The 27,220-nt window shown below is 46.0% G+C and overlaps 6 protein-coding genes across 6 annotated transcripts; 3 read left to right on the forward strand and 3 right to left on the reverse strand.

The window, feature by feature from the left end:
- Positions 1-897: 897 nt before the first annotated feature.
- On the reverse strand, positions 898-4,278 carry N7484_008184 (uncharacterized protein; the record flags this gene model as incomplete). The annotated part of the gene is made up of 3 exons (XM_057118571.1): positions 898-2,777; positions 2,827-3,438; positions 3,675-4,278. The coding sequence occupies 3 exons, from the start codon at positions 4,276-4,278 to the stop codon at positions 898-900; spliced, it is 3,096 nt and encodes a 1,031-aa protein (XP_056971606.1).
- A 1,505-nt stretch (positions 4,279-5,783) lies between these two features.
- Positions 5,784-6,412, reverse strand: N7484_008185 (uncharacterized protein; the record flags this gene model as incomplete). The annotated part of the gene is made up of 2 exons (XM_057118572.1): positions 5,784-6,230; positions 6,293-6,412. The coding sequence occupies 2 exons, from the start codon at positions 6,410-6,412 to the stop codon at positions 5,784-5,786; spliced, it is 567 nt and encodes a 188-aa protein (XP_056971607.1).
- A 1,751-nt stretch (positions 6,413-8,163) lies between these two features.
- N7484_008186 (uncharacterized protein) lies at positions 8,164-8,968 on the forward strand (the record flags this gene model as incomplete). Its single annotated transcript, XM_057118573.1, has 2 exons — positions 8,164-8,340; positions 8,411-8,968. 2 exons carry the CDS (start codon positions 8,164-8,166, stop codon positions 8,966-8,968), a joined length of 735 nt encoding a protein of 244 aa, XP_056971608.1.
- Positions 8,969-10,957: 1,989 nt separating this feature from the next.
- Positions 10,958-11,644, reverse strand: N7484_008187 (uncharacterized protein; the record flags this gene model as incomplete). Its single annotated transcript, XM_057118574.1, has 3 exons — positions 10,958-11,162; positions 11,233-11,250; positions 11,307-11,644. 3 exons carry the CDS (start codon positions 11,642-11,644, stop codon positions 10,958-10,960), a joined length of 561 nt encoding a protein of 186 aa, XP_056971609.1.
- Positions 11,645-12,634: 990 nt separating this feature from the next.
- On the forward strand, positions 12,635-13,272 carry N7484_008188 (uncharacterized protein; the record flags this gene model as incomplete). Its single annotated transcript, XM_057118575.1, has 2 exons — positions 12,635-13,106; positions 13,163-13,272. 2 exons carry the CDS (start codon positions 12,635-12,637, stop codon positions 13,270-13,272), a joined length of 582 nt encoding a protein of 193 aa, XP_056971610.1.
- A 2,987-nt stretch (positions 13,273-16,259) lies between these two features.
- Positions 16,260-16,691, forward strand: N7484_008189 (uncharacterized protein; the record flags this gene model as incomplete). Its single annotated transcript, XM_057118576.1, has 2 exons — positions 16,260-16,271; positions 16,317-16,691. 2 exons carry the CDS (start codon positions 16,260-16,262, stop codon positions 16,689-16,691), a joined length of 387 nt encoding a protein of 128 aa, XP_056971611.1.
- Positions 16,692-27,220: the final 10,529 nt, after the last annotated feature.

A 27,220-nucleotide genomic window follows, 5' to 3' on the forward strand; every position in this document is an offset into this window, starting at 1 on the left:
CTGGATCATTTCGAGCTTTGAGAGAGGGAGTCCTGGCGCCATGTTGCAAAGAGAAATCTGGGTGTTAATGGAGGAGGGTTTGGCAGGGAGCGGTGGGAGACCGCTGAAGGGGGTGACAATGGACTCCATCTGCTCACCCTTGCTCACCCCTCTGCTCAGTGAGCAGGTGAAATGATTTTGGGTGAAAGTCTGGGGGGTGCTAGGTATTAGGAAATGCACGTGACTTAGCATTCTCGCAGTTCCTGGGGGCCATCTCAAAGCTGCGGACCTCAGAAAAAGGTCGTTGCTAGGCTGGAAAACCATTTGTTACTTTCGCCATAGCAACAACAACGATCTCGTATTATCCATCGTTCGCTTGAACAGCCGACAGCATAGGCTCTCTAAGTGATAATGTGGAACCCCGCGGGACCTGGCTGACTATGGCGTGCCGCGCTTATATTTGTGTGCTCTGGCTTGAGTCGATCCGGTTCCTAGAAACGTGCTCATCCCGTGCCCCACGCGAGTCCACCCGCCGTAGCGCCGAGGAGTCACATAATTATGTACAGAATGGATCGAAACCAGGTTTCACCACTTTACTCTCTCCGATAGTTCCCCGAACCCTGTTTTGTGTTTCACCATACCAAGTCTAGAAGTAAAAATAGGTTCTGTATTAAGTCTGTATGGTGCGTAGAGTTTCTAGAACAAACTATATGCAAACGAGCCAAACTGATCCAGCACAAGATAGGATCGGCGAACTCTCGGTCCGTCTCACGAGACTTACTTTTTTTCAGTCTTCACAACGCAACCTCAAGGTGTACTTTGTAATTGTAATTTAACGTCAGAAAGTAGATTTGGCGATATCTTAAAAGATAACATCACTGTTGAATGTAGCATATTAGCTGTGTGCTATTCTATCTTTTAGCGGGATCTCGCCCGCATGAACACCTGCTCGGCCTCATCCAGCTTGCCTTGCTCGCTATATAGATTCCCGAGATTGTTAACGGTGCGAAGGGTTGAAGTGTGATCCGGTCCTAGCGTTTTCTCTTTTCCAGCTAGCGCCCGCACATACATCTGCTCGGCCTCATCCAGCTTGCCTTGCTTGCTGTATAGAATCCCGAGATTGTTAACGGTGCGAAGGGTTGAAGTGTGGTCCGGTCCTAGCGCTTTCTCATGCCCAGCTAGCGCCCGCACATACATCTGCTCGGCCTCATCCAGCTTGCCTTGCTCGCTATATAGATTCCCGAGATTGTTAACGGTGCGAAGGGTTGAAGTGTGATCCGGTCCTAGCGCTTTCTCATACCCAGCTAGCACCCGCATGTATATTTGCTCGGCCTCATCCAGCTTGCCTTGCTTGCTATATAGATTCCCGAGATTGTTAACGGTGCGAAGGGTTGAAGTGTGGTCCGGTCCTAGCGCTTTCTCATGCCCAGCTAGCGCCCGCACATACATCTGCTCGGCCTCATCCAGCTTGCCTTGGTCGCTATATAGATTTCCAAGATTGTGGACGGTCTCGAGGGTTGAAGTGTGATCCGGCCCTAGCGTTTTCTCTTTTCCAGCTAGCGTCCGGGTGTACATGTGCTCCGCCTCATCAAGCTTGCCTTGATCACGATATAGATTCCCCAGACTGTTGACGGTCTCGAGTGTTAAAGTGTGGTCTAGTCCAAGCGCTTTTTCTCTTCCAGCTAGCGCCCGCATGAACACCTGCTCGGCCTCATCCAGCTTGCCTTGCTCGCTATATAGATTCCCGATATTGTGGACGATGGTAAGGGTTGAAGTGTGATCCGGCCCTAGCGCTTTCTCTTTTCCAGCTAGCGCCCGCACATACATCTGCTCGGCCTCATCCAGCTTGTTCTGGTTGCTATATAGATTTCCCATATTGTTGACGGTCTCGAGTGTTGAAGTGTGGTCTAGTCCAAGCGCTTTTTCTCTTCCAGCTAGCGCCCGCACATACATCTGCTCGGCCTCATCCAGCTTGCCTTGCTCGCTATATAGATTCCCGAGATTGTTAACGGTGCGAAGGGTTGAAGTGTGGTCTTGTCCCAGCGCTTTCTCATACCCAGCTAGCGCCTGAAGGTACATTTGCTCAGCAGCAGCAAGCTGTACTTGGTCTTGAAGTAACTGTGAAGCACGTAAGACCTTAGCGAGTTGATCAGGTTGAAGATCATATATCACACCCGTTTCGAGGAACCGATGTTGCACTAGTCGTGTTGCATGACCAGCCAAGCGGGAAAAAGTGATATGACCCCAAGAACTCGGATCAGTCCCACTCATGCTCCTATCGACGCAGTCGAAAGCATACCAGTAATACACCGTATCAATGTCCCTGTTGAGCGCTGCTAGTGTCCAGTCATGCACGCAGTTATGCATACTCCATGATTCTGATGTCGAATGGACTTCTAAAAAGAAGTATTCGGTCAAAGTTCCCATTACTCCCTGGAAAGAAATGTCGTCTGCAACAAGTTCACGAAGCCATTTCGGAGTTTCCTTAGTAAGTCCATCGTGGAAGAGCTCGTACCAAAGGCTCTGGTTACCGAAGTAGGCCAGCAATTTGAGTAGATTTGCCGCGTCAGAGTCCTCGGTTTCCAGGCGAGCGTATGATAGATCCCAGGTCGTGTAAAGTGTACGATCACGGTACTCTTGGAGCTTAGTGAGGCGTCGGGGATCAATATTCCAGCGCTTCTCGTATTCTTGCAGGTAGCGTTCAAAGGTAAAAGTACTTCGCTGAAGATATGTCCCAGCAGTCGCCAAAGCAAGTGGAAGACCAGCAAGTCGCTTTGCAAGCCTTTTTGCGTGAAGGTCTAATATTTTTCTTAAGTTGGGCTCCGCATACATTTGTAGGTATCATACCTGATTGAACATTCTCTCTTTTCGATCGGGTTTGTAAGACTGCCAGGCTATCTGCGATGTCCTGCAATGGTTTTACATGTAAAATGTTTCCACCAACGCGGTCTGGCCACCTGGTGGTAACGAGAATAGCCCCGTGACTTGTAGTATGTGGGTAATAATCGTTGATCTCAAACAAGTCGGGGTCGTCGTAGTTATCAAAAAGCAATAGCCATCTGGTATTATCAGGATGAGACAGCCATTGACGTACACGTCCGATAATATCCTTACTCTCCAAGAGTTGAGGATCTTGAATGTCGAAGATTAGGCTGGCGATTGATCGAAAACTGTCTTTCAGTGTAGCCTCGGACGCTGCATTCAGCCAAAACACCGAGCTATAATATCCAGATCGCGACTCTGCGTAAGCGATAGCAAGCCGGGTCTTGCCAATACCACCCATTCCTCCAAGAACAAGACGCTGTTGTTTTTGAACGCCTTGAACTGGGTGTAAAAATTCTGTGATTTGATCAAGTTCGGAGCCCCGACCGACGAAGAGTCCTGGATCGATGTAGGGCGCTTGGCTGAGACAGACACCTGCCGGTTTATGAAAGCTAAAGTCGTCTTTCTGCCTTTGAACTGCAGGTAAACGTTAGCAGGGGCCTTTTACAAATACCGGACGCAAATTCGTCAATAAGGGAAACTATGGCGTTCCATAGGCACAGCTAGGGTTTGTGTTGGAAATCTTTGAAGATAATAACTAGCAATAAGGAAAGGCTCGCCGAGAGATGAAAAACAAGGTCGCCCAAGGGCTCTGTTCATCGTCCGGTCTGAGTGAAATACGAAGAGAACATTCTATCGAGCCTATCCCTTACCGAAGTTCTGCGTTCCAACGGACCCATTATTGTTGATTTGTTGCCCACTGCCGCGATTGACGTTGTTTGTCTGTGGCCCACCCTGGTTACTGAAATTCATTGTGGAGCTCTCGTTGTCTGGTCCGGAGATGACAGACTTCATCTCATCGATAATAGCTTCCAGCTCAGCATTTTGACTCTGATTGGCAGACTTGACTGCGCTGTGATTGACAAGGAGCTGTACGTCTTCGGCAAGACCCAACATAAGCTCTTCGACTTTGTTTCCCTTGCCGAGTCTGCGGAGGACTTTCAAATATCGTTGTTCCCTTGTATCACTTTCGCCTGGTACGATCTTCTGAAAGATTTCCTCCAAGTTTCTTGCTTTTGTACGGCAATCGTAAAGGGTCTTTTCCAAGGCTTCACCCACATCTTCGGGTATTGAATCTTTTCTCGGTTCGAGATTGCCTTTGCATGTCGCAAGGGTGTCGAGGATAACAGGGAGCCGTCGATGAACCGCTTTGAATGTCTCAGATATATTGATGTCCTTCTGTGCACTGTCGTAGATTTTGATCGAGGTCTCGACGAGGGCAATAACAGCAGAGATAGCGCCGATGACTTCTGCCATATTGAGAGGATATAACAACAAAAATATGCGATGGCCTGAGTATTCTAGAATCCAAAAGGGGTGTCTTAGATAGCACTAGGATAGTTGATAGAGAAGGAGGGGTAAGGCTTCCACCTCTAGATTTATACGGCTCGTTCCAGATGCAGGTCATCCTCTAGAACTTCCGGGCGCTTCCACGGGTACACGTGTCGACAGTTGATTCTTCAGATTTGATCGCTTACGCATTAGTCCGTTGGTCAGAATCCCTGCGAGCGCCAGTCACATTGGAGCGGCGTTACGAGGCAGATGGGAAAAGAATACGGGAAGATTCTTGCACGTTCAGCGGCTTCGGCAATCCAAGACGTAGCCAGTAATTTGGCCATCATAGATTATATCACGCCTCGACGGAGAGAGTGTTCGCATCATCTTGCAGACGGTCGGCGGGAGCGTCAGGGTTGCTGATGATACAAGTGCTCTGATGATACAAGTGCTTACGGAAGCAGGCGATGATGGAAATCGAGGTTATGGGTATTGAGTGTATGGCTATTTCATGTAATTTACGGAATAAATTATCATGTGACAATTCCTTACATTACATTTCGATAATTTGAAACCCTCTAAATCAAATAGGAACTAGCGTGTTTCGGAATAGGGCTCGGGAAAGAACCAAGGAGAGTAAAGTGGTGAAACTGTTTTCGATCCATCCTGTATACTACGAGCTTAGAGAGCGGGTAATTTACGAACTCTGTACAATGCTTTTACGTAGCGGTGCAATCAGACCGAGTGTCACTTTGAATTTACCTGAATGTCTATGCGTGTTCTTATATGGATGAAAATGTTTTGCAGTATCTAAGGACAAAATTTGGCTTCCTCGAGCTCCTTCAGGCTTGAGTAATGGTCTCCAACACCACGAAGAGGTATTTGTCTTTTGTTGGAGGACGTGTTATGGCTGCGAACGGCCAGAGTCTGACGCATTTAGGCCACGAGCTGCCTGAGAAGTGCAAAGTGTTTGGGCTGCGAACGGCCAGAGTCTGACGCATTTAGGCCACAAGCTGCCTGAGAAGTGCAAAGTGTTTGGGCTGCGAACGGCCAGAGTCTGACGCATTTAGGCCACGAGCTGCCTGAGAAGTGCAAAGTGTTTGGGCTGCGAACGGCCAGAGTCTGACGCATTTAGGCCACGAGCTGCCTGAAGGAGAGGTAAAACAAATCCCGAACCTTAACCTAACAATCTGGGCGGTATGTGACCTTTTATGTAACTTCCTACGGCGATCAGAAGAGACCAGACATGCAGCCCCACCTCCTAGTTCTAGACTGGCACAAGTTTTGACTGTCGCATAAGTCACCATTTCGGATCCACGCGATTGCCGCACTTTGAGCAGAATTACTTTCGCCGAGACAAACAAATACGACTTGTAGATTCAATGTTTCCATCTTGCATAAGCGATCTAGATATGTAAGTTTTATCTTTCTACATCTCTCACGACATCCGGCGACGAAGAAGGGGTTTCTAGTCCAATAGCAAAGCTTTAGCAGTTCGGTCCCTCTTCCACCCCAGCCTCCGGATAAATATAGTCTGCAGGAGGGTCTGAAATGGGACTCTCCGGTTTCTTATGCGTCCCGTATCCTTTCCGCACCAATAAAAGTTTACCTCTGCCTTGCGGACTAGAGTAAGCCACGATCAAGTCCCGAATCCTACTCTCCAAGGCTCTTGTTTCGTCAAACACCTCGCGCAGAAAATCACGCAAACTTTCATTTTCAACTCGCACGATCTCTAGTCGCCGCTCCGTAAACTTGAGCTGCCGTTCTGTTCTCTGAAGATCTTCTTCAAATCGCTTGTTGGTGGTAGCCAGTTCATTCTTCTGCGCCTTCAGTCTCTCAAATGCTTTATCTCGTCGTTTTAGGGCTCCTCCTGCAGGGCAGACGCGCTGGCCCTGACTGAGACGGGCCGTATCTGTGGACCTTGAATCTTCGCTCTGGTCAATAAACCGTTAGTACGCCCTTTTCAATAAGCTTAATACGGGATTAAAAAACTTACAAGCGTCTTCCGTTGAGAAACAGTACTCGCTCGGGGCCTTAGACCTCCCAAGGGGAGGTCAGGGCTCTTAATGGTAGCATGCGATAGCCGGCAAGAGTGCTTTGGAGTAACGCGTGCCATTGCTATAAAGCACGACTGCACTAGAGCCTGCGAATTCAGCCAATAGCTTAAATTTGGAAGAATAAAACGTATGATGGTGTGGCTGAAGATGATCGTTCAGGGGTGTTGGTGATGAAAAATATTTTCAACAGGCAACAGTGGTAGACGGACTTAAGTGGTGCTCTTAGTAAAGAAAAATATTTCTGTCACTAGCCAGCTTAGTGGCTGTCGTACTTTCTGCTATAGTGGTCCGGGAGCGACAAATAACCTAAGTACCCGCTGCGTTCTTATCCGAGGGATACGAATTTCTTGTCCACCAGCATATCTACTGGAACACCAAAAAAAAAAGCTAACGACTTAAGGAGCTAGGAGATCCAAATCTTGGAAAGGATAGAAGGCTCTTGGTCGCTATTTCTCTTGAACACTACGCTAGGTTTAGGCAAGAACTCCACGCTCAGCGTGACGGTAATTTACCAACGGTGGGTCAATGGAATGTTAGTGAAATTATAAGCGGAATACGGCAGGACGATACGCAAATACAATTGGTGATAAATATCTATTAGGTCCTACATGAGGTGACGAGATGAAAAGCGGGTTGAAATCTCTTTGAGCACATAAACCAAAATCAGCGAGGTAAATTCTCTGAGCAGATGAAGACTAATAGCTCATCTCACCAATTCATAGCTCAGACTATACAAGCGTAAGTAACTTCTTAAGATTGTCACTTCTTATTTTTTTTTATGTTTGTACAACTTCAAGTAGGATTTATTTTCCTAACACGTAGCGGATATTGAACCAAATGACGGAACCAGTCTTATTATCCTCAGGGAGGGGCGCCCTATTTTAGCATAAATTACGAGACAGTCCGACCAGGCTAGACTAGCCATTGTCGTAGGTTGCATGTCAACCATGATACCCACCGTCGGAGTTAACAAGGCGCTTGATGCGTAGCCCCACAACCCACCAGCTACATGATCGTGGCCCGCTCGATCGTTGTTTTGAGGCGCAAATACCATGGCCAGTGCGAAAGTTCATTTATTAAATTGCGGTTCTCCACGGTGGGGCACCATATCTGACACACGGACTAGGAATGATAGGCAGGCGTCGCCCTTACTTTGAGCCGGCCATTACTGTAAATCGCTTGCGATTTCCACGGCAGGGAGCACGGCTCATGCAGCTAGCTTAGTAGTATAATGCGCAAATACCAGCCTAAGATGCAGGAACGGCGATCACGCAATAGTGGGTTCTTTAAATCAGCGACCATGATTGAGTAGAGGGTTCACGGAGGAGACTTGGAACGATCATCCACTGTTTGAGCCATCTTCGTAAGTCGCTAATTTCTAAACCCAAGGAAGAGAAATAAAAGACTAAGCGGCAGTGATAAGATAATATTAAAATCAATTTGGTATATGTTTAAGCAACGAGGAAGACTATGATGACTCTATGGATTATTTCGCTTAGTTTAGCATTTACGAATTGCCCATCTAGTCTCAAAACTGTCGCGACGAGATCCTAAGAGGGGAGATGAATTAGGAAGTTGTGTAATTCGTAGGCCCCACTACCCGCCAAAAAAAGGACTAGAAAAATGTAGTGAAATAAAAGAAAACATACGTAGTGTCAACAGTGCAAAATGCTCAAGCGGGCTAAGTCTACTTTGACCAAATTGCAAGTTAAAAGCTGTGAATCGCCCGTTCTAAACGGTGGCTTCTACGAGAGCACTTCCCACCTCCGAACATTGTCATCTTCAACAATCCTTCTCATCATCGCCCATTATGCCAAAATTCCCCACCACTTCCCGGAACCCCACGGTATCCGCTCCTCCCACTCGAGGAGCCGTTCGAAGGTCAGCCGGGAGTGGCCCGCCACCCGGACACGCACTTCGATCTTTACCCCCAGGAGGCAACCACGCGCCCCAGCATACCTCGCCGAGGATGCAGGTCCGGTCCACGGTATGTTGCAAAGAAATTCCAAGTATCTAGCAGTCGGATACGAAAAATCTGACGTTCTACTCTCGGGCAGGCACATATCACACCGACTTCAAGAAAGTCGGACGAGGATCCGGACTTCGAGACGGCTCACGCAGCTTGTACCAGAACATTCAGGCTCGCTGAGGAACACAATCAGAAGCTCAAGGCACGCTTTACTGAGCAACAGCAGCAGTCTGTCGCCAAAGAGACCCAGCTAAACGGAATAGTCCGGCAGCTTCGCTTAGAGAAACAAAGGGCTACCGATGAGCTTCGGCAGTTTCGCTTAGAAAAGCAAAGGGTTACCGATGAGCTCCAGAGACTACGGGATGAAAACACCAGCCTGCAGCAGCGCTTAGACGCTACAGACTTGGATAGGTCTATCATGACCCTGGACGAACACAGCCAGGTCTTGAGGGAGATACACGCCGCCTCATCTTTAGTAACCGACAAGGTTTTACAAAAGATCAGCGAGACCCAAAATGTCCAGTGCAACGCCTCGTTACCTTTTCCAGAGATGACCCAAGGATCCTGGGTCGGTCCGGACGAGCATTTTGACTTACCGAGCAACCCCCCTTCTCCCGGAGGACGCCGGTCCTCTAGATATGGCTGAATTTGATACTTATGTGAGACTACCATAGACTCACAGCTAATGTGGAGAGTTGAGAAGCGATCGTGTCCCATCGCGCCTGTGATATATATTTCTAGCTGTGCTTCATTGTTCACTATATGTAAATTCTATGTGGATATAAATTCCTGTTGGTCTAGCCATGCGTACGTAAAATTTGCTTGAAGATCAAATTACCAAATAGCAGCTATCTCTCAATCGAGGTAAATACCGCGTGCTGGATATGTGGCGGCGCGGGTGGGCCGCGAAGCAAAATCCGTAGGGAAGCTCAAGAGGACCGAGTATGTCACCTGATCAGCCTGGACGAGCCTGTGCCGCGAGTGTCTAGGCTCCATCGACAAATATTGATTCGTGGAGAAAATATTGCCCAAGCCTAGTAAGTTCGTCTAGGCAGTGGGGCTGCAGATCTTTCCTAATCTAAGCGCGCTGCACCCCTGTACAGTATATGCACCCCGCATGTCGAGCCCCTGAGTAGATACAAAAAGTTCTGCTGTGTCAGACTGCCCAGCAGCAACAAAACCAGGGACACATTTCGATATCTTTCGGTAGAGGAGGATAATTTACGCGACATGCCCTGATTTCCTTGAACCTGCCGGTGGATCGGGTTTATCGCATTGGGTATAGCTCCAGGGCAAGCCGCAAATCAGGGATGGAAATCAGCCTGTACCCCAATATACGCAGTAATCAAGGTCCCTGTGCCTCCAGTCCGGAGGAGTCACCCTCTTTTGGTGAGCTACGGGCCAAGTAGAGGCGCGAACCATGGAACGGTGGCTTACTGTATTTACGGGGCGACCCTGCCGAGAGTGGATACCTAGCAATCAATACGGGATCCGATTGGGAGTCAAAGTTAGGTAGCGCCGTTGGCGGGAATCAACCGTTAGAAGGGGCATAAACACAAGCACAGACAGGAATGGTGGCTCTTTCTAAGACAGATCGAGACTGTTCGTAATGATCGTCTGGGTGGATCGCTGATGCTCAAAATGAGCAAATAACTCTAGTCACCATAATGTAGCAGTGATTTGATCCCAATCTCTGAATACGCAATCCCGATGAAAAATAGAATTACTGCTAATTCCTTACAGCAAGGCCCTAATCCAGGCGTGGTAGCAGTAGAAAGTCATAACCATACGACAGCCGATCGTGAGCAGTGGAGCACCGCGGATATCAATTTCCTTATCAGGAAAAATTTAAAATTCATTCATATTCCGCGATGGACGCAGGAGCTCGGCACGTTCCCGGAGACGATCCTTGTCGACGATCCTCGGATAACTTGCCGCGGCATTAAGTCGCTTTTTTTTGCCCCTCTCGCTTATACACGTAGTAAACTATGCTGCCTAGTAAAACACCCCCGAGATGTAACCTTTGTCTAGGCGGACAGGCCATATCAAGTCTGGCTCGGAGGCAGAAGAGATCCTATGGGGGCTTGTGTGTAGTCACAAAATGCTCCGATGTGGGTTTAATTCTTGAGATCGCCATCGTAAGCCTAGAATGACGATGGTAGAAATTGCTCAACTCCCTCAACTAACAAGCCATTGTGTCTGGTAGCGACCCTATAAGTCCCCGGATATAACGGCCAATGGAAGCAAGAAAATCAAATACCGAGATAGACTAAAGTATACGATTGATTGTGAACTATGGTACGGTGGCTTTAGCCGACCGAACAGGCGACAGTAAAGCTTAACGGCGACGTCCCTTATTTGATCACCAGATCTACATACGCGCTGCGGTATAAGCGAGGTCGCTTTACTAATGATGAATAGATTCCCAAAACGGAAGTATCACAGGGCCGTAATCACCGGTCATTTTATCAGACAAGGAAGCGTTCCGCTTAGGGCGAGTAGCTACTTAAAAAGATAAAAGAAAAAAAATGGATTTGTGCTATCGGGATATGTCTTTGTATGACCATTTGTAATTTTGAATTTTTGTACAGCGCCTGGCTTCTATTCGGCGGCTGCGTCACGCCACCCTGCCGCTTCACTGCGCGATTCGTTTGTTGCGCCCCGTTCTTCGCTCTGTCGTACCCTCCTGCGCCAGGCGTAGTTTATCAATATCTTCTTGCAACGCTTCCAAGGTCTCTTTCAAGGCTTTAAACTCGTCATATCCCGCTGCTATAGTCTCCACACTCTGTTGTATACTTTTATTCCACACTCCTTGTTTCCCAAGCTGACCCTTGATGCCCCTAGAGAAGAATTTCCATCAGTACAACGCGTTGTTCGAAATCTCGGTAGCTTCTTTTCGGAGGTACCTACTCCACCTGACTATCCAGACTAAAGTCTTGTTAGCCCGGTCCGCATAATTGGTCAAGAAATTATGGAATACTCACTAGGTGAACACCCGACGGATCTCCTCGGGAACCTGGGGACGTTTATCCTGGGCCGTCTCGTTCCCATAGCGAGCCAGATTCTGCGTTCCTTGGATCCAGTGCTCCCCTTCCGCTTCATCCTGAAGATCCTCTTCTAATGCTTCATGGAGCCCCTCTGCACACGACTGGTCGTTCGTGTATTCAAAAGGGCAGTCATCCTCTCCGGACATAGGTCCTTCAGAGGCAAGCGCCGACTCGGTGACACTCCAGATATCGGAGTGTCTAGTGGGCTTTGAAGGAAAACCTTGGCGCCAGTTGGAGTAGAGTTCAGCAAATACATCGTCGCATTCGTGTTCCATCGCGGCCAGACTTGCTAGGTAGACAAATGTTGCATTAAGGACAATGTCTAGGGCCGGACGGGAAAGCAAATATATACTCTCACGGAAGGCGTCCGCAGATCTCTTGGCTATCACGAGGCATATGGTATTTTAAGTAAGCCTAGCTCTTTTGGTAGCCTCGGTTTTTCTAGTGGGTAAGTGCCGCAAGAAGAAGACTGGTTACGGAGCAGCACACCATTTCTGGCTAATTTATTTACCGATAATGAGATAGGTCTATGGGAGAACACATGAAACGACAGAAGGCGATGCTTGACAAGTCTAAATATGCCTAAATTAATCTAGCGGCTGACTAGAGCATTCGAATTCCGCACCCCCGTGGATGCACCAAGTAAGGCTTAGAATAAAATCTTCAATAAAATATCTTAATGAATTACGTGACTAAAAACAACGATCAGCTTTCTTTCCAGATGCATTGAATCTTAGAACGATGTTCAACCATACACACGAAGTACTCTTTTAGGGCCCCCGTTGAATACCGTAAATCAATCAAGCAATTAAGCAGTATTTAGCTAGCCATCCGCTACAATCAATTCTCACTAAAGCTCTATAAACATCAAGGAAAAAGATATGGCACATAATCTCTGACGGAAAATTGACAGTCAATTAATAGTCAGAAAATTAGGGGACCATCATTTACCCATTGACTAGGCGTAATACAAAACAACGGCGCGTGAAACATTCCCCACTTGACTATCCTCAAGTAAAAAGAGTAGGTAAATACCGCCGTGCTTCGTGATTTGTCAAGATGCCACAGACCTGCGCAACCAAACTACGATTTGTGAATCTAAGTCGAGGGTGGAAACCATTTCCAACGCCGATTAAATGCTCGCCCCCCTCCCCCCACAACATTGTCCATTAGTTCTAATGCGTGAACTCATCTGTTTCTTCTGAAAATAGTTTGTTGAAGTTCTCATTGACTCTACCAGAATAAAGTGCGTTTTGGTACTCGCTATGGGAATACGAAAAGTGAAAAAAGCGGACTACATTCCATGGAGTGCCGAAGAAGAGGATGATCTCCAGGAGTGGGCTGCACGATACGCGCATTTATCCTGGAAGGAGAAATGCGAGGAATACTTCAGACAACACGGGAAAAGGAGGTCTATCAACTCGCTACGAAGCAAGCTCGAGCAGCTAGAGAAGGGCATACGACGAAGACGCCCAGTCGGCCACAGAGCAACTCAGCGAGCTGGACCAGCGAAACACCACAGCAGGTGCCGTCAAAGAAGCTTTTTGGAAACCATTCCTGCTGCGCCTCCCCCACTCATCTTTCAATCTCCTGATCCTTACGCTCGCCAAGTATTGCAGCAATGGCATCAGGTCGAGGCGGATGGCAACTTTGCGTTAACAGAGAGGGCGCCATCAAGTGAAGAGGAGCCTATGTCCCCAATGACACCGCTAAGTCTGGGAGGATCAAGCTCACCGAGTAAGTGTAGCCATAGCATCCCGAAACGCACCCACTTTTTGCTAATGGCTTCCTAGACAACATTACGAAGGAAGTTTTCTATGAGAGGGCCTCCGAGTCGCTATTTGTCTCGCAGCAACCTTGGAGGCCGTCAGATATGAACGCAGGGAGACTGGGTATCGCATGAAGGAAGTACTGTTAGCATTGCAGACTGCTGCTTCTTGTTTTCTGTCACTGTATATAATAGATGTACAAGTATGCATTATCATGAGCCTGACTAAGGTAGAAGTCTCTATTGGACAGTGCGCCACTAAAAGGGTCCTATCCCTTCTCCGTTATCGCTGATTCTAGCCAGGAGCCATTCCTCGTCCCCGCATACGATATTCCCTCAATGGCTGCAATGAATAAATCATGGCTTTGCATTCCCGGACAAATAGAAACTCCGCTCGTTGACTCCACTCTGAAGTCCCCACAGTATCTAATTAATTGTTTTTCCTACTTTGACTGCGCATCCAGCTGGCTTCTTATGTGACCTTCGATTATGGGATACTATAACTTAAAGGAATGATAGGAGCCACTGGAAGAAGGAGGGTCTTGCTTGTTGCAGATTCCGCACTATCCGGCCCTATCTGGTGCCCTAAAAAATTCGTCTATAATAGCGTGGATGGGCCACGTAAGGTAGCCCCACTGGAGCCTCTTCTGTTGAGTTCATATTGACTCGAGTACGGACATAGCGCAATATATCCCCGGAGAGGCAGGAACTTAGGTAATTTCCTGGCGTCGCGTTCTTTTCGGCTCGCCGGATTTGTAGCGAGACCGAAAAACCTTAGCATAATTGATGTTAACACGCATACGCTGTCTTAGCGTCGCGCTAGCCATGAATAGCGCTTGAGCGGCTACATAGATCGCCGGGGTTAGCTAAGGTCGATGCAATTTCCCTCGATTGAAGCTAAAGCCTTAGCACCGCCGGGGAGAACGGGATTAGAGCCGATACGCGATCGATTCCAATTATTCTCATTACACTCCATTATCTACTCGCAGGGGGCGTATGGCAAAGGTGATCTTTCCTACCACGAAAATGATAAAATATCCAGGAACACCGGCAATGGTCCGCTATAGGATATCCTACAAGCTCTGCATCCTCTCGATCGGCGAAAGGACCAGAGTGAGGGCGATCTCCTTGTACTGGTTGTTGACTAATAGTCGGTGGCGGGTGGTTCTCCCCGATGCTCTCCCTCCTACCTCGCCGAGTGGGTCGTGCTGGCTCCACGGCGCGTCTGGACCCGACTATAGATCGCTAATAAGAAATACGGATATAATCGACCAGTAGAATGCCTTCCAAGCCTGCTCAAGATACTACCCTTCCAGCAAAATGGATCCACAAGCGGGCCCAAGATTAATGTCCGGTCGTACACACCCGAAACTGGATTGGCTTGCTGGCGCTTGGATGCTCATGCTTGACGATAGTGCGACTAGACGGTCGCATTTGCAGGGCGTACCGCTCTGGTGATTTACATTACATCGACGCGATGGTTATACTGCGCCTTGAAAAGAATTTTCACGGGCGGCCCTACAATGGCTGAACCGAAGTCAACGAGAATCGCTGTCAAGTGACAGGCAAGCATATTGACTTTAAACCACCACCCCCATTTCTTGGCATTCTTATAATATTATACCGCAGGATTCAGTTGCATCGCCAGTAATTAGCGCAAGATTTGTCTGCAGGAAAATCAGATTTTGTCTCTTTTATTAAAATGAATCTCAAAAAATATTCAACTGCACCATGATCCAGATCTATTTCATTATCTACCTTGAAAACTATAGAGCTTTCATAAGATGTGGTGGTGTTAAAAAGGCGCTCCAGACTGATGCATATACTCGATCAGACATCCATTGGTCGTTGATCCACCGTGTCTGTACACGTAACTAGTTGATCCAGGCAGTTTAGTCAGCACCCAAAATGGTGAGTGTGTCTGCTTATTCTCCTATCTCTGTGCGTGCACCAAATGTGCTTGTTTACTAATCTTGCTAGCTTACATCATCAAGTATGTGCCGACACCGTCCTGATCACGTGCTCTGACCAAAAAAGGAGTCGAGTGAAGTGATAGTTGTGTCGGATACGTGTTCAGATAGTAAGGTATCCTGCCAATAGGGTGGTATCGCGGGTTTGGTAACAGTCCGATGTTCTCTATCGAAACAGTGCGCAATCTATGTGAGTCACTGACAAAGTTCTAGCTAACTCACCCAATCTACAACTTCCAATATATTATTAACCATTTATATTAGACCTGTGAACCTCCTCCACGGCCGACCACTCAAGATTGATTAATCCGCCGGCCTTGCTCCTTTCCTGCAATAAGTCAAAAACTCGAATCGGTTTCTTAAATGCAGCATACCTCTACATATACTCCACCATCAGAGTTCTTTAATCTTATCGCAATAAGCACTTATAGCTCCGTCTCGTTTACAGCCGAATGTGGCTCTTATTCGGTCATGATACTCTTATATCTATCTTAGAAATGTATACTATAAAGGCTCTTTCAAATGATAAAATAAATGGATATGAAGAGGACTGTTGATTAAGAAAGTATGGTTATATATCAACCCTACTGACCATGTATTTATCCACTAATCCTGCAATTTAATGAATTAAAACATTTCATGATTCCGTAACAGATCAATTGACTCATTGGGTTCAAAGCGAGTTGAACGGGACTTGAGAAAGAAGGAAAAGCCCATTGCCCATTAAATATAAACAGTAGGCATGCCTGGTGTTAGAACGAGGCGCCGAATCCAGTAAATGATATCAAATGCCTTCGTTCATTTACCGTGAGCCAATTATGAGGGAATAATGAATGGACGACACACGATCATATAATTTACTGGAACCTATGGTCACTTAAGCAACTCTTTAAAGTCTGGGCTGGACGAGGCGTTGATCGCTCCTCGCCACTGTTATTCTGGAACACATTTGCTCGAAATCTGGTCTATTCTTTCGAAACGTGGAAAGGGTACCGAAGAATACCTCACATTTTAGCGGCCCATTAGTCTGAAAATTTCGACGACAGAATCAGGAAGCAAAGTACGAATGGCCTATAAAAGGTAGTTGATAGGTAGATTCTCTCCTAGTAATATCACACTTCGATTTTCTTTTCAATACTCGGCCACCAAACAATGGACGCTTCGGTATGATTTCGGCCTTCTAACATCACACTTACTAATGCCTTTTAGGAAACCCTCCGTATGATCGCCACTCTCAGCAGACGCCTAGAGCGAGCCGAACGCATTGTAGCAAAATATGAGCAGGAGCTATCCGCGGCCCGCCAAGAGACAGCGCAGTCTAGGAGCGATCTGGGGGAGATGATCAAATTGGCAGAGCTTCTTTACGAGACGAATCAAAGAATGGGAGCCGTCATGGACTTCCACCGTGAGCAGCAAAACTTCAAAGAGGGAGACCAGGAGACCAAATCGTTTGACGAAATGTTTAACCTAGTGGTGGCGCAAGCCGAGGGGCAAGTGAAGACTGAACGAGGAGGCGCCGATGTCGCCGGCGGGAACGCAAGCGCTGTGCGTGCAGATTCGGCCAATCCTAGTACTTCCAACTAGAGGCTATACTTATGGTATGAGAACTTGTGTTACCAGAATAGCGGATGCCCTATGAATGAGCGAGGGGGTTGTTTCAACAGAAAGCTTAGTTGGACGGTACATCTCAATCTGCGAAATCACTTCTCATTGGATATCTACGACCAGCATAGAAATTACAAATTATTCGCGATGCTCACACCACATAAGCATTAACATCTACGTCTCTGATCTTTACAATATTTGAACTGTAGCTTTTTCGATATTGAATACCATGACTTACACAGAATTAAAATTTCGAACTCTGAGTAAAAAAATACCATTTGAATTAAGGTTCCGACAAAGCCCAGATTACTCGCTACTTTGAGGGTGTGGAAATTATCTTCTAAACTATAGCTCTTGTAGCCAGTACATGATGGACATATATTGTACCAAAGGAGCCCTCCTTTGTTTCTCATCACAGCGAGTCATTCCAAAAATTGGTTTCTGGACTCCAAAGACCACAGACCGCATACACGACACTCACCTTGAGTCGGGTCAAGCAAGGGCAACTCCTGAAACGGCGAGATCATCTTCCTCGGCGCCACGATGATTTCTGGCACCTTTCCTGATTCGGAGCTGCGTCGTGATGGAAATGCCCAATAAGCGTGTCTATACAAACTACACTCATCCCGAGATACCTGTCCCAACTAGGAAGGAGATAGTAAGATCGATACTAAGTATCAAAATCGGTGGCCCAAAATTAATATTGCTTGTGGATAAAAGTCCTCAGCCCGCAGTCCATGAAAGCCCCGCAAACTATCTACCCCATTCTACCGATGAGCTGGTCCTCCCCAAGCCTCCTCCTGTTCTTAAAATACGAGAACTTCGGGCTATCCGGGAATATTGATGAACACATGGAATCTATGTAAATTGAATGAATATGAGATGCCGATTGAAAGAGAGAAGGGTTAAAGCTTTCTCTTAAGCATGTAGGAGTTGGTGGAAGAGTGGTAATATATTGTAGCTACGAAAATGTAGACATCTTCGCTTTGAAATGGAGAACACGCACCATCAGCTACCAAATACTAGAAGTGGGACGGGGAATGGGTTCATTATCTTGACTCAGCCGCTTTCTTTCGACGTCTACCTCCTACAGTTGCTATTTGCATGATTGAGAGGCAATTTGAACAATGAGACGTGCCATGGGGATTATCTGTTCTTCCAGGAAGGATCTCATCATGGGACTCAGCAGATTGAATGCCAAAGCAGACCACCATCAGAGCGTTGTTAGGCCTGAAATAAAATCTCTATTTACCTTTGAGTATTTGGCAACTGTAAAGTCAAATTGCTTTGCCGTTCGTTGCTCTTGTGACTAATCTATCTCTTCTCTTCTTCCACCCTCCCATTACTTGATAAAGTATATTGGTAGAGTACATACATTAATCACCAGGCCCGGCAAAGCGAATTGGGGTCTCAACCTAACACATTGCTTCAAGTCATGAAATGATATTGGCTCTGATAAATAGTCTGCAACCTCTAGCTGGAACGAACGACTGCCCTGTGGAATGAATCAAAACGGCTCTGGTCCTAAATGACCAGCCCGCCCAGCGGACAACAGTGAGAGTACAGAAATAATGATCTGTATTCAAGGGGTGTCGTGTATGTCCTGTGTTCGTCTATCTCTGCCACTCAGCGTACTAGAAATAGACCAATCTTGCTCGCTCAGGCCTTATCGCAAAATCTGCCTAATACTTTATGCAGTATTGTCCCACTCTAATATTTAGTTAAAAAAGTACGGTTTCTTTCGATTCTAATCATCAGATACTATAATTTTACAGCCCTCCGCGCGTAGCGCGGCGGCGAAGACTTGCGCGATAACATGCAAGGTGCAATGTGCTGCGGCCGTCAACCTAGTAACTACGGCCAGCGCAATGCCTTAGTCAGCAAGGCCCCATTGGTGGGTCTAGGAAAAAGTGATGAGGTGTGTATTTTGACGAGGCATAGAAATGCTGTCATTCATGTAATAGAAGAAATACAGGATTCACATGGACTGACACAATTCAACTTTGACAATTAGCTAGCTCGGTATTCCATTGCTGCGATCGAATTAAACCCTCGAAGTTCTCGCGTTTCCGATTTCGACTGCTTATCGTTTTGCACTAAGACGCAGCAGCTGCAGCAGACAGCTACCACGCAGTCTCCAAAATATGAACCTTTGATACGAAACTCTTTTCTGATCCTCTCTCTTTGTATCATAAGGGGTATCCATTGTAAGAAGCAACAAGAAAGGGACGAGAAGAGGCAACACTTTGAGCGACTCATCAGTAGTGGTCGAGAATTTTGTGCATGTAATTCTTACATCGAAATTGCAGCTGCTCGGATTCTTGTCTCCGCTGTCTAGACGTGAAGAGGTCTGCCCAAATAAGCAACATGGTAGAAAGGTTGCACAGCAGCCTGCGGAGGTTGTTATTCACACTCTGTTTTTTTATCTGAACTATAACACTTACAAGTTCCCAGAGGGTAACAAAAGTTCGTTAGAGGCTCCTCCCAGTCCTCATACGTTTTGCTGGTGACGTCTGTCATTATGAATGATGGGAAGTAGCACTCTGCTAGACACAGTAGTAGAGAAAAACCAGGCGTAAGAGGGGGGATCTAGATTCAATTTAAATAATCTTTAGGGCTACGAAGACTATCAATTAGTTCATACAGTATCTCAACCCCTCTGTTGATATTCGCTTGCCTAAAAAAGTACTAGTTTAGACAAACAGTAAGCCTGCAACAAGATTCAATCTCCTACGCTTGAGCAAGTGTTCCGTCGTGCCGTTGATTACTGGCTTTGAAGAAGAGTCACCTACCCATGGTAAACGCAGTAACTTATTCAATGAACATACATTCTATTAAATTATATTTACAATCCCTCAATTAAAAAATGAACAGATGATCGGAAGGAACACAGCGGATGAAGGTATTGTTCATGTATACTATTCTATCTCTAGAGCTCTTAGTCGGCCAACATAAATTACAGAAGAGGCAGTGATGGATTTCGCTAACATATGACTGGCTATTTAACAAAAAGATCACCCAAAATGCCACAATTAAGCCTGTAACTCGTAACTTTAGATTTGAGAAACCTCAATTCATATGGACATACAAAGTTGTCTCTAAATGAAGTTGCAGTCATTTATGTGACGCAGTCTTACTCAATTATATATAGCATGGATCGGAACATCTAGCAGTGCGTCGAAAATTATTTTTTATCTTTATGATGAAATATGGTGTGAATAACCAAGCAGAACCTACAAGTTACTCAAATATGTACTTAAAATAGAGTAGCAGGTAGAAACGCTAGACAAATTCAAGAGGTGAACGGTTCAGGTCAAAGTTATTACCGTCGAAAATCACCCCGCAAGTTTAGAAAACAAGTTTTCCTCTTCGCGAATATTATGTATGAAATTATAACCCGAAAAATTGTCTCTACGCACGTATTTTCGCTATTTATAGCTAGAAGGCACTTCCAGTAGACCAAAGATATCCCGTTAACATCCATATCTTGTTTGTCAACACAAACGCAATTATTTTGATCCATGGCTAATTTACACAATGCCGTTTTCGTTAAAGCGCATGTACTCTACTCCTCCATTATGCCTTATCATATTAACTAACAAAATTGAAGTCGACAGTTCACCTTGAATAATGCAGGTCATAGCTCAGCCCTAGCGTCAACCGCCCTACCAATTTCGAAAGCAGTTGGGCTCGACACCGAGACCCTCCAAGTCTACAAGCATGGTTCACCTTCAATATTTTCAGATCTTAAAATCAAATTTGCGCCTTCCCAAGTGAATAGCAATCAAAGGGCCTCAACCACGCATCTTGAGTATTATTCTGACATAGAGAGTTGGACGCGAACGTCTTATTCAACGTATTTAACCCCAACATATAACAACGAACCGATGCGAAAGACAAATCAAAATTCAGTCATTGATACCTCAGGCAATATTCAACCGATTACTTCACTTAAAATAAACAAAGACAAGCCCACGAATTACGAGGCAGATTATATAAATGCTATCTCTTCAAGTGCTCCGAATCGAGACTCCCCGAACGTATCTAACAAGGTTGTGACACCTTTAACAGCAAAAAAAGACAGTTCTACATACTCTCATGAATACCACAATTCAAATGATCCCACCAGAGCCCTTATATATGGGTGGGGAGCTTCGGCATCCACCAAAGCGGTAGTCCATTCCACTCTCTCTCCCAACACTCTTTTATCGACGCCTAGTAGAACACCAAGCCCAAACTTTGAGCATAAACAATATGAATTTTCTACAATCATTGTTTTACAAGGTGATATGACTACAAAACACACCCCAGAGAGCTCTTCATTGTCTACAGACAAAACAGGGTGGGGTTTGCATACTAAAGATAACGATGAGGAAAAAGATCATGTTCCCTCGAGCTTAGAGGTCGTGGAGCCTACGAGCCAAGCAGAGAAAACCCTTCAGAACTCGTTCACACCCTGCTCTACAAATTGCCCAACTTTAACCTACACAATTGATCTTCATAGCGCAGCACCGACGTATCCCCGAAATGTGGAAAGTGTCTCGGCAGCATGGCCGTATACAGTATCGCTAGGCCATCAAAGTACAACTATGGTTAGAATCGAAGCGTCTAGTCAACCGGCCTACTCTGTTGCATTAAGGACCTCTGACTCAACTCCCCACTCGAGCATGTATATTTCCACGCTGGAAGACAATTCCTTTACTAGCTCCCTTGAACTACCAGAACTCATGGGAACAAGCCGGGATATAGAAGAGACAGAAAGTAAAATATCAACTGCTGAAAGTCCAGCCTCCTCATCAGTCTCCAATAACACCACTGCTCTTACAGAGCCTCTGGTAATATTGGAACAAAGTACTATAAATTCCCATGCAGGTCATGATTTCAATGATCCTACTAGGGACCCCACCCGGACTTGGGAAACTTCAACTTTCAGCATAGATGTATTCGATGCTGTTGCTTCTGCCAGTAATACAATTCTGAAGCTTCATGTTGCTAGCACGGCCATCCAGTATCATGAATATATGAAGTCTTCGCTTCTAGTAAAACAACCACTCGTCTCTTCAACATCTAGGCCACATACGACACTGGATCCCCTTGATCAGACTAGTGTTGGGGACATTCCCACGCTGAGCTTTACGAATTCTCAGGCCTCAACACATGACATGAACCTCTTGATTTCAGCGTCCACAATTAGTTCACATAAAGAGACTATCATATCCCTGGAACCTCTCTCTGCTGATGGAAGTGATATATCTAGTAAGATTGATAAGCAAAGTCTAGGTGTCATTCTGGGAAGTGTCTCGGGTGCTGCTGTGTTGTTTTGTAGCATTATCTTTCTACAAAGATACTGCTACAGATTAGTGCGGTATGTCAAGAGACGTGAAACAAGCCTTCCAGATTCGGCTTGTATCAACGATCACTGGAAAGATCCACTTCTGGAGAATGATAGTTATCAAGAAATCTCACGATTTTCCGAGGATTCACAGCCAAGAGGCACCGATATGAAAGTGTATGGGGTGAGGCTTTGGTGACTCGATCTCATGTAACGAAACGGCCATGAAAGGCCGTAATAACCTTCTTAAAGAAAATAGGAAAAGATAGATCTTTTAATATGGATACAAGGGTGTCGTTTTTCAAAATAGCATAGCGAGAGAATGATTGGGTGGTCATGCGCGTATCATGTATAAGGGAATATAAGGCAACGAGCGTGATCGTAGCGCCGCCCATTTGATAATCATAGCTATTTCCATTCTGGAATTATGGGATATGCGTTTTTACGATACACCTGCTTATAGACTAACTAGGCCTTCAAGTGCCAAGGCAGTAGGATATCACTCATGTTTGATTTTTCAAGGGTAACGTAAGTATACAGGGAGGATCGAAATCAGTTTCACCACTTACACACAGAGATTCTTTCTCAAACCCTCTTTCGAAACCCCTCTATACCTGATATAGTTACTCTACCCCTGACCCCTCTCTTGGCGGTATTCCAGTACAGTTGTAAATAACAAAATAAAAATAGCTTCGGTATTAAGCTTGTATAGTCTGATCTTCTACAACGTTACAGCTGCAAGCAAGGCAAACAGATGGAAAATATTGAGCGAACATCTGGGGCTGGCTGGGTATTGGGGGTTGCACGTGACATGGCGACCTGGGGATTCAGAGAGCATGATGGCCCCTCTCAAATCTGCGGGCCGCAAAAAGATAAGGTAGTTAAAGACTACCGTATGACGTTTTCGATTATTGCAACCACGAAGTCACGAAGTGAATCATTTCGATCCCATACTGTACTATGCGTTTCAAATCAGTGGGAAGCAGTAGCACTTTCAGGTAATGAGGTCCAAATGTGTTTCTACGGGAATTTTGGGCTGGTTATCGCAGGCTGCGATTGATCTGACTAGGCTAAAAGCCATAAATAATTTCCTGGATTCGCGCGGTGGAGTCACCTGACGATGAGGCTGAGGCCATGCCCCTCATTCAACTCATAAGAGTCTAAGGTCTTCACAGTATCTTGAAAAGCACAAGAGGCGTTTCAATTTACCATGGCATCAATATCATTCGGTGACAATAACTATGCATTGCAGATAGGAGAAAACCATGGGCCAATACACGCGGAAATCCATCCGCCTCCAGGTAAGCCAAAAGCCAGATATGAAGATCCACTAACTAACTAATCATCTTCTCAGAGCGACCGAAGACCCCACCCAGCCCACTCTCAACTGTCCCATTCCTGCGCGATGTAGACTTTGTGAGCCGCGACAAGCCCCTTCGCCAGATGCGCGAGAAAAATGCAGTACCAGGCTCGAGAATAGCGCTAGTCGGTCTCGGCGGTGTCGGGTGAGTGTAGAGCGATCATTCTATATTTTGTACTCATTTTGTATTTTGTTTCTCACAACTGGAAGGAAATCGCAACTGGCTATTGAATACTCTTATCGCATTCGGGCTGAATCGCCGGTAACGTGGGTTTTCTGGGTCCATGCGAGTAACGAAGCGCGGTTTGAGCAAAGTTTGCGGGATATCGCAGACCAGCTGAAGATCCCAGGTCGTCTGGATCCCACAGTGAATATATTTAAATTGGTTGAAAGCTGGCTACGGGACGAGAAGAAAGGAGAATGGGTCTGTATTCTGGATAATGCCGACGACTATGAGTTTCTCTGTTCGCTTCCAGCAGTTGATAAGGGAGCTCTAGCGAAACCACTTTTGGAATATATCCCAAAAAGCTGAAATGGGTCTCTCATAATCACAACTCGGAGCAGAGAGGCTGCGCTAAAGATGGTGGCTTATAAGGATTTGATTGAAGTCAAACCGATAGAAAAATCCGAGGCGCTAGAGCTTCTCCAAAAGAAGCTTGAATAGCCGGCAGAAGACCAAGATAGTGAAAGCCTAGTGGAGGAGCTCGAGCTTATGCCGCTGGCGATCGTCCAGGCAGCTAGCTATATTCGAAATCGAGCTCCTCGCTGTTCGGTATCACAATATCTAAAAGACTTCCAAGCAAGTGACCGCGAAGCGACTAAGCTTCTTGAGAGAGAAGCAAACTGCCTAGATCGGGACTGGGAAGCGAAGAACTCAATTCTAGTGACCTGGCAAATATCGTTTAATTATATTCGTCGCTAAAAGGCATCTGCGGCGGAACTACTTTCTCTTATGAGCTTCTTCGATCGGCAAGGGATACCAGATAATCTTATTCGGCCCCACTTTGAGGCCAGCGGCATCTCTACTTCAGAACTCTTTAACAGCTCTACTGATGGAGAAACAAGTGAATCTGATATAGGACCCGATTTTGAAGATGATATTGCAATGCTGAGGGACTATTCATTTATGTCTACTAGCGAGACCGGGACTTTCTTCACGATGCATCGATCAGTGCAACTAACTACACGTGCATGGCTCAAGTCTCATAAGCAAATAGACCAGTGGGGGGAGAAATTTATTAGTATTTTATACCAAGAAGTTCCCACCGGTCAATATGAAAATTGGGAGAGATGCCGGTCGCTGTTTCCTCACATTCGATCAGCAATATCTCAACAACCAAAGTCGGAGGATTCTCTATTACAATGGGCCACAATCCTTTATAGAGGTGCGTGGTATGCATTGGAAAGCGGGAATATCGCAGATGTAAGGGTAATGGCTTCGAAATCAAAAAAGCAGAGAGCGAAACTGTTAAGTGGCGAGGATGAAGAGGTCCTTGCAAGTACAGCGATGTTGGCAGAAGCATACTCACTTGAGGGCCGGTGGAAGGAGGCCGAGAAGCTCAAGGTGCAGGTCCTAGAGACTCGCAAGACGAAACTCGGCGCGGACCATCCTTCCACGCTGACGAGTATAGCCAACCTCGCGTCCACATATAGGAATCAGGGCCGGTGGGAGGAGGCCGAGAAGCTCGAGGTGCAGGTCCTAGAGACTCGCAAGGCAAAGCTCGGCGCGGACCATCCGGACACGCTGACGAGTACGGCCAATCTCGCGTCCACATACAGGAATCAGGGCCGGTGGGAGGAGGCCGAGAAGCTCGAGGTACAGGTCGTGGAGACGAGCAAGACGAAACTCGGCGCGGACCATCCGGACACGCTGACGAGTATGGCCAGTCTCGCGTCCACATATAGGAATCAGGGCCGGTGGGAGGAGGCCGAGAAGCTCGAGGTGCAGGTCGTGGAGACGAGTAAGACGAAACTCGGCGCGGACCATCCTTCCACGCTGACGAGTATGGCCAACCTCGCGTTCACCTGGAAATCTTCAGGTCGCAGTGCCGATGCCGTCGAATTGTTACGCACATGTTCAGCGAAGCAGGAACAAATACTAGGGCCGAACCACCCGGACACTTTATCTAATTCTGGAACATTGCTGGAATGGGAAACGGAGGCGCTGAATGTGGATGCCTAAGTGGGGTAAACGCTTGAATACAGTATGTGTATGTTTACATGACAATGTATATTCTATTTACTAATTTCTCGAATTGATTCGCCAGTATACCTCATTATACTATGGACTGAGGGAAAGGGCTTCACCTCAGAGCTATGGCGGGTATTGTTACCGAGGGTGACGACAGTAAGGTCACACGAGCGAGCTAACGAACAACGTCATGGACGTATTAATGGTAATAGTATTTCATGACATTTATAAAATCCAGTCTTCCATGATACTGTCTTTCGATACGATTTAGCCCCTCGAAAGTAGGCTAGGCCAGATATAGATTAGGGTGTTTCAGAGTAGGGGTTGAGAAAGAATTTCTGTGTTCAAGTGGTGAAGCTGATTTCGATCCACCTGTAACAAAACGTGTCCTTATACGTTTTAAAGCGAATTTCTGACCAAATACTATCTTGAATGGATTCAACAGCTGCATAAATATATATGATAAAATCCCTATTATACTACAAAGGTCTACTCGGAATCAATTTAAATATTCGATTCTATTAGGTTTTTCTAATACTAACTATACTAGACTGACTCCTTTATAAAAAGTTGTACCGTCGAGTAAAAGCAGCTTTTTGGGAAAAGACCTGTAACCTACTGACTGTATCAGACCTGGCGTCACTCCTAGAAAAGTTTGCGAAGCACTCAAAAAGAACAAAATAGCAGGATTGATTTTCATCTGCCTTCTATTTTCGAGCATGAAAAAAAATTAGCCCAGGTACTTTAACAAAGACGATGAAGAGAGGACTAGAAGAAGAAGGTGTGTATGTATGCGTAAATCCATACTTTTTGGCAATCAATGTTAGTTAGTTATATCATATTATTTAGTAAGCAGTCCAAAAGCGACTGAAGTACAATGTTTGAATGTGCGAAATGTAGTATAAATAAAGATAAATAACCGATCATTCTGAGAAACTTAGCATTCGAAGCTTAAGGTGAGTCTTCCATGTTTTATTTATGGGCTATAGATTTACCCAAAAATGAGGCTAAGTGCATGCACCTTCTTTTGATGACGTACAGGCGACAGTCCGTTCTCTTGATTAATAGACAACGCACACCATTTGGATTATGGCATCATAATATTAGATCATATTATTAAGTAGTATTAAGTTGATGTTTCAAAATAGAAAAACACCGACATAATGATAAGAGAATTTCATGGTTACCAGAAAGGTTACCGCAGCCTGCCTAGTCAGTTTGTGGAGGTCAATGAATTGATGACTGTTCTCTACCTAGAGTGACCGGGAGCCCCACCTTATCCTTAGTTTATATTTTCGTTGCCACATGATGTAGAATGTTTGGTTTATGGTACAGTGCTAGACTGCACTTGAGTTTAGCGCTTGTGGGCTTCGATCGTTTTTGATCATCGCAGAGCGACTACTTTGTGGTCAGTACTGCAACTCGAGAAAAAGCATAACTTACCATCGTATAATCCTAATATGTCTAATTCAAACCGCTGGTGACATTGGCCTTTACCTTTTGGGTTTATGCGAGTAATGCAGGCCGGTTCGGGCGAAGTTTCCGGCATTAGTGGACCAACCTATAATCCCTGTCGCCAAGATCCCGGTATCTATAAAGTCAAATTGTCGAAAGCTGGCTCCAAG

The sequence above is a fragment of the Penicillium longicatenatum genome, assembly GCF_028827895.1.
Source record: "Penicillium longicatenatum strain IBT 33135 chromosome Unknown contig_4_segment0_segment0, whole genome shotgun sequence".
NCBI lineage: Eukaryota > Fungi > Ascomycota > Eurotiomycetes > Eurotiales > Aspergillaceae > Penicillium > Penicillium longicatenatum.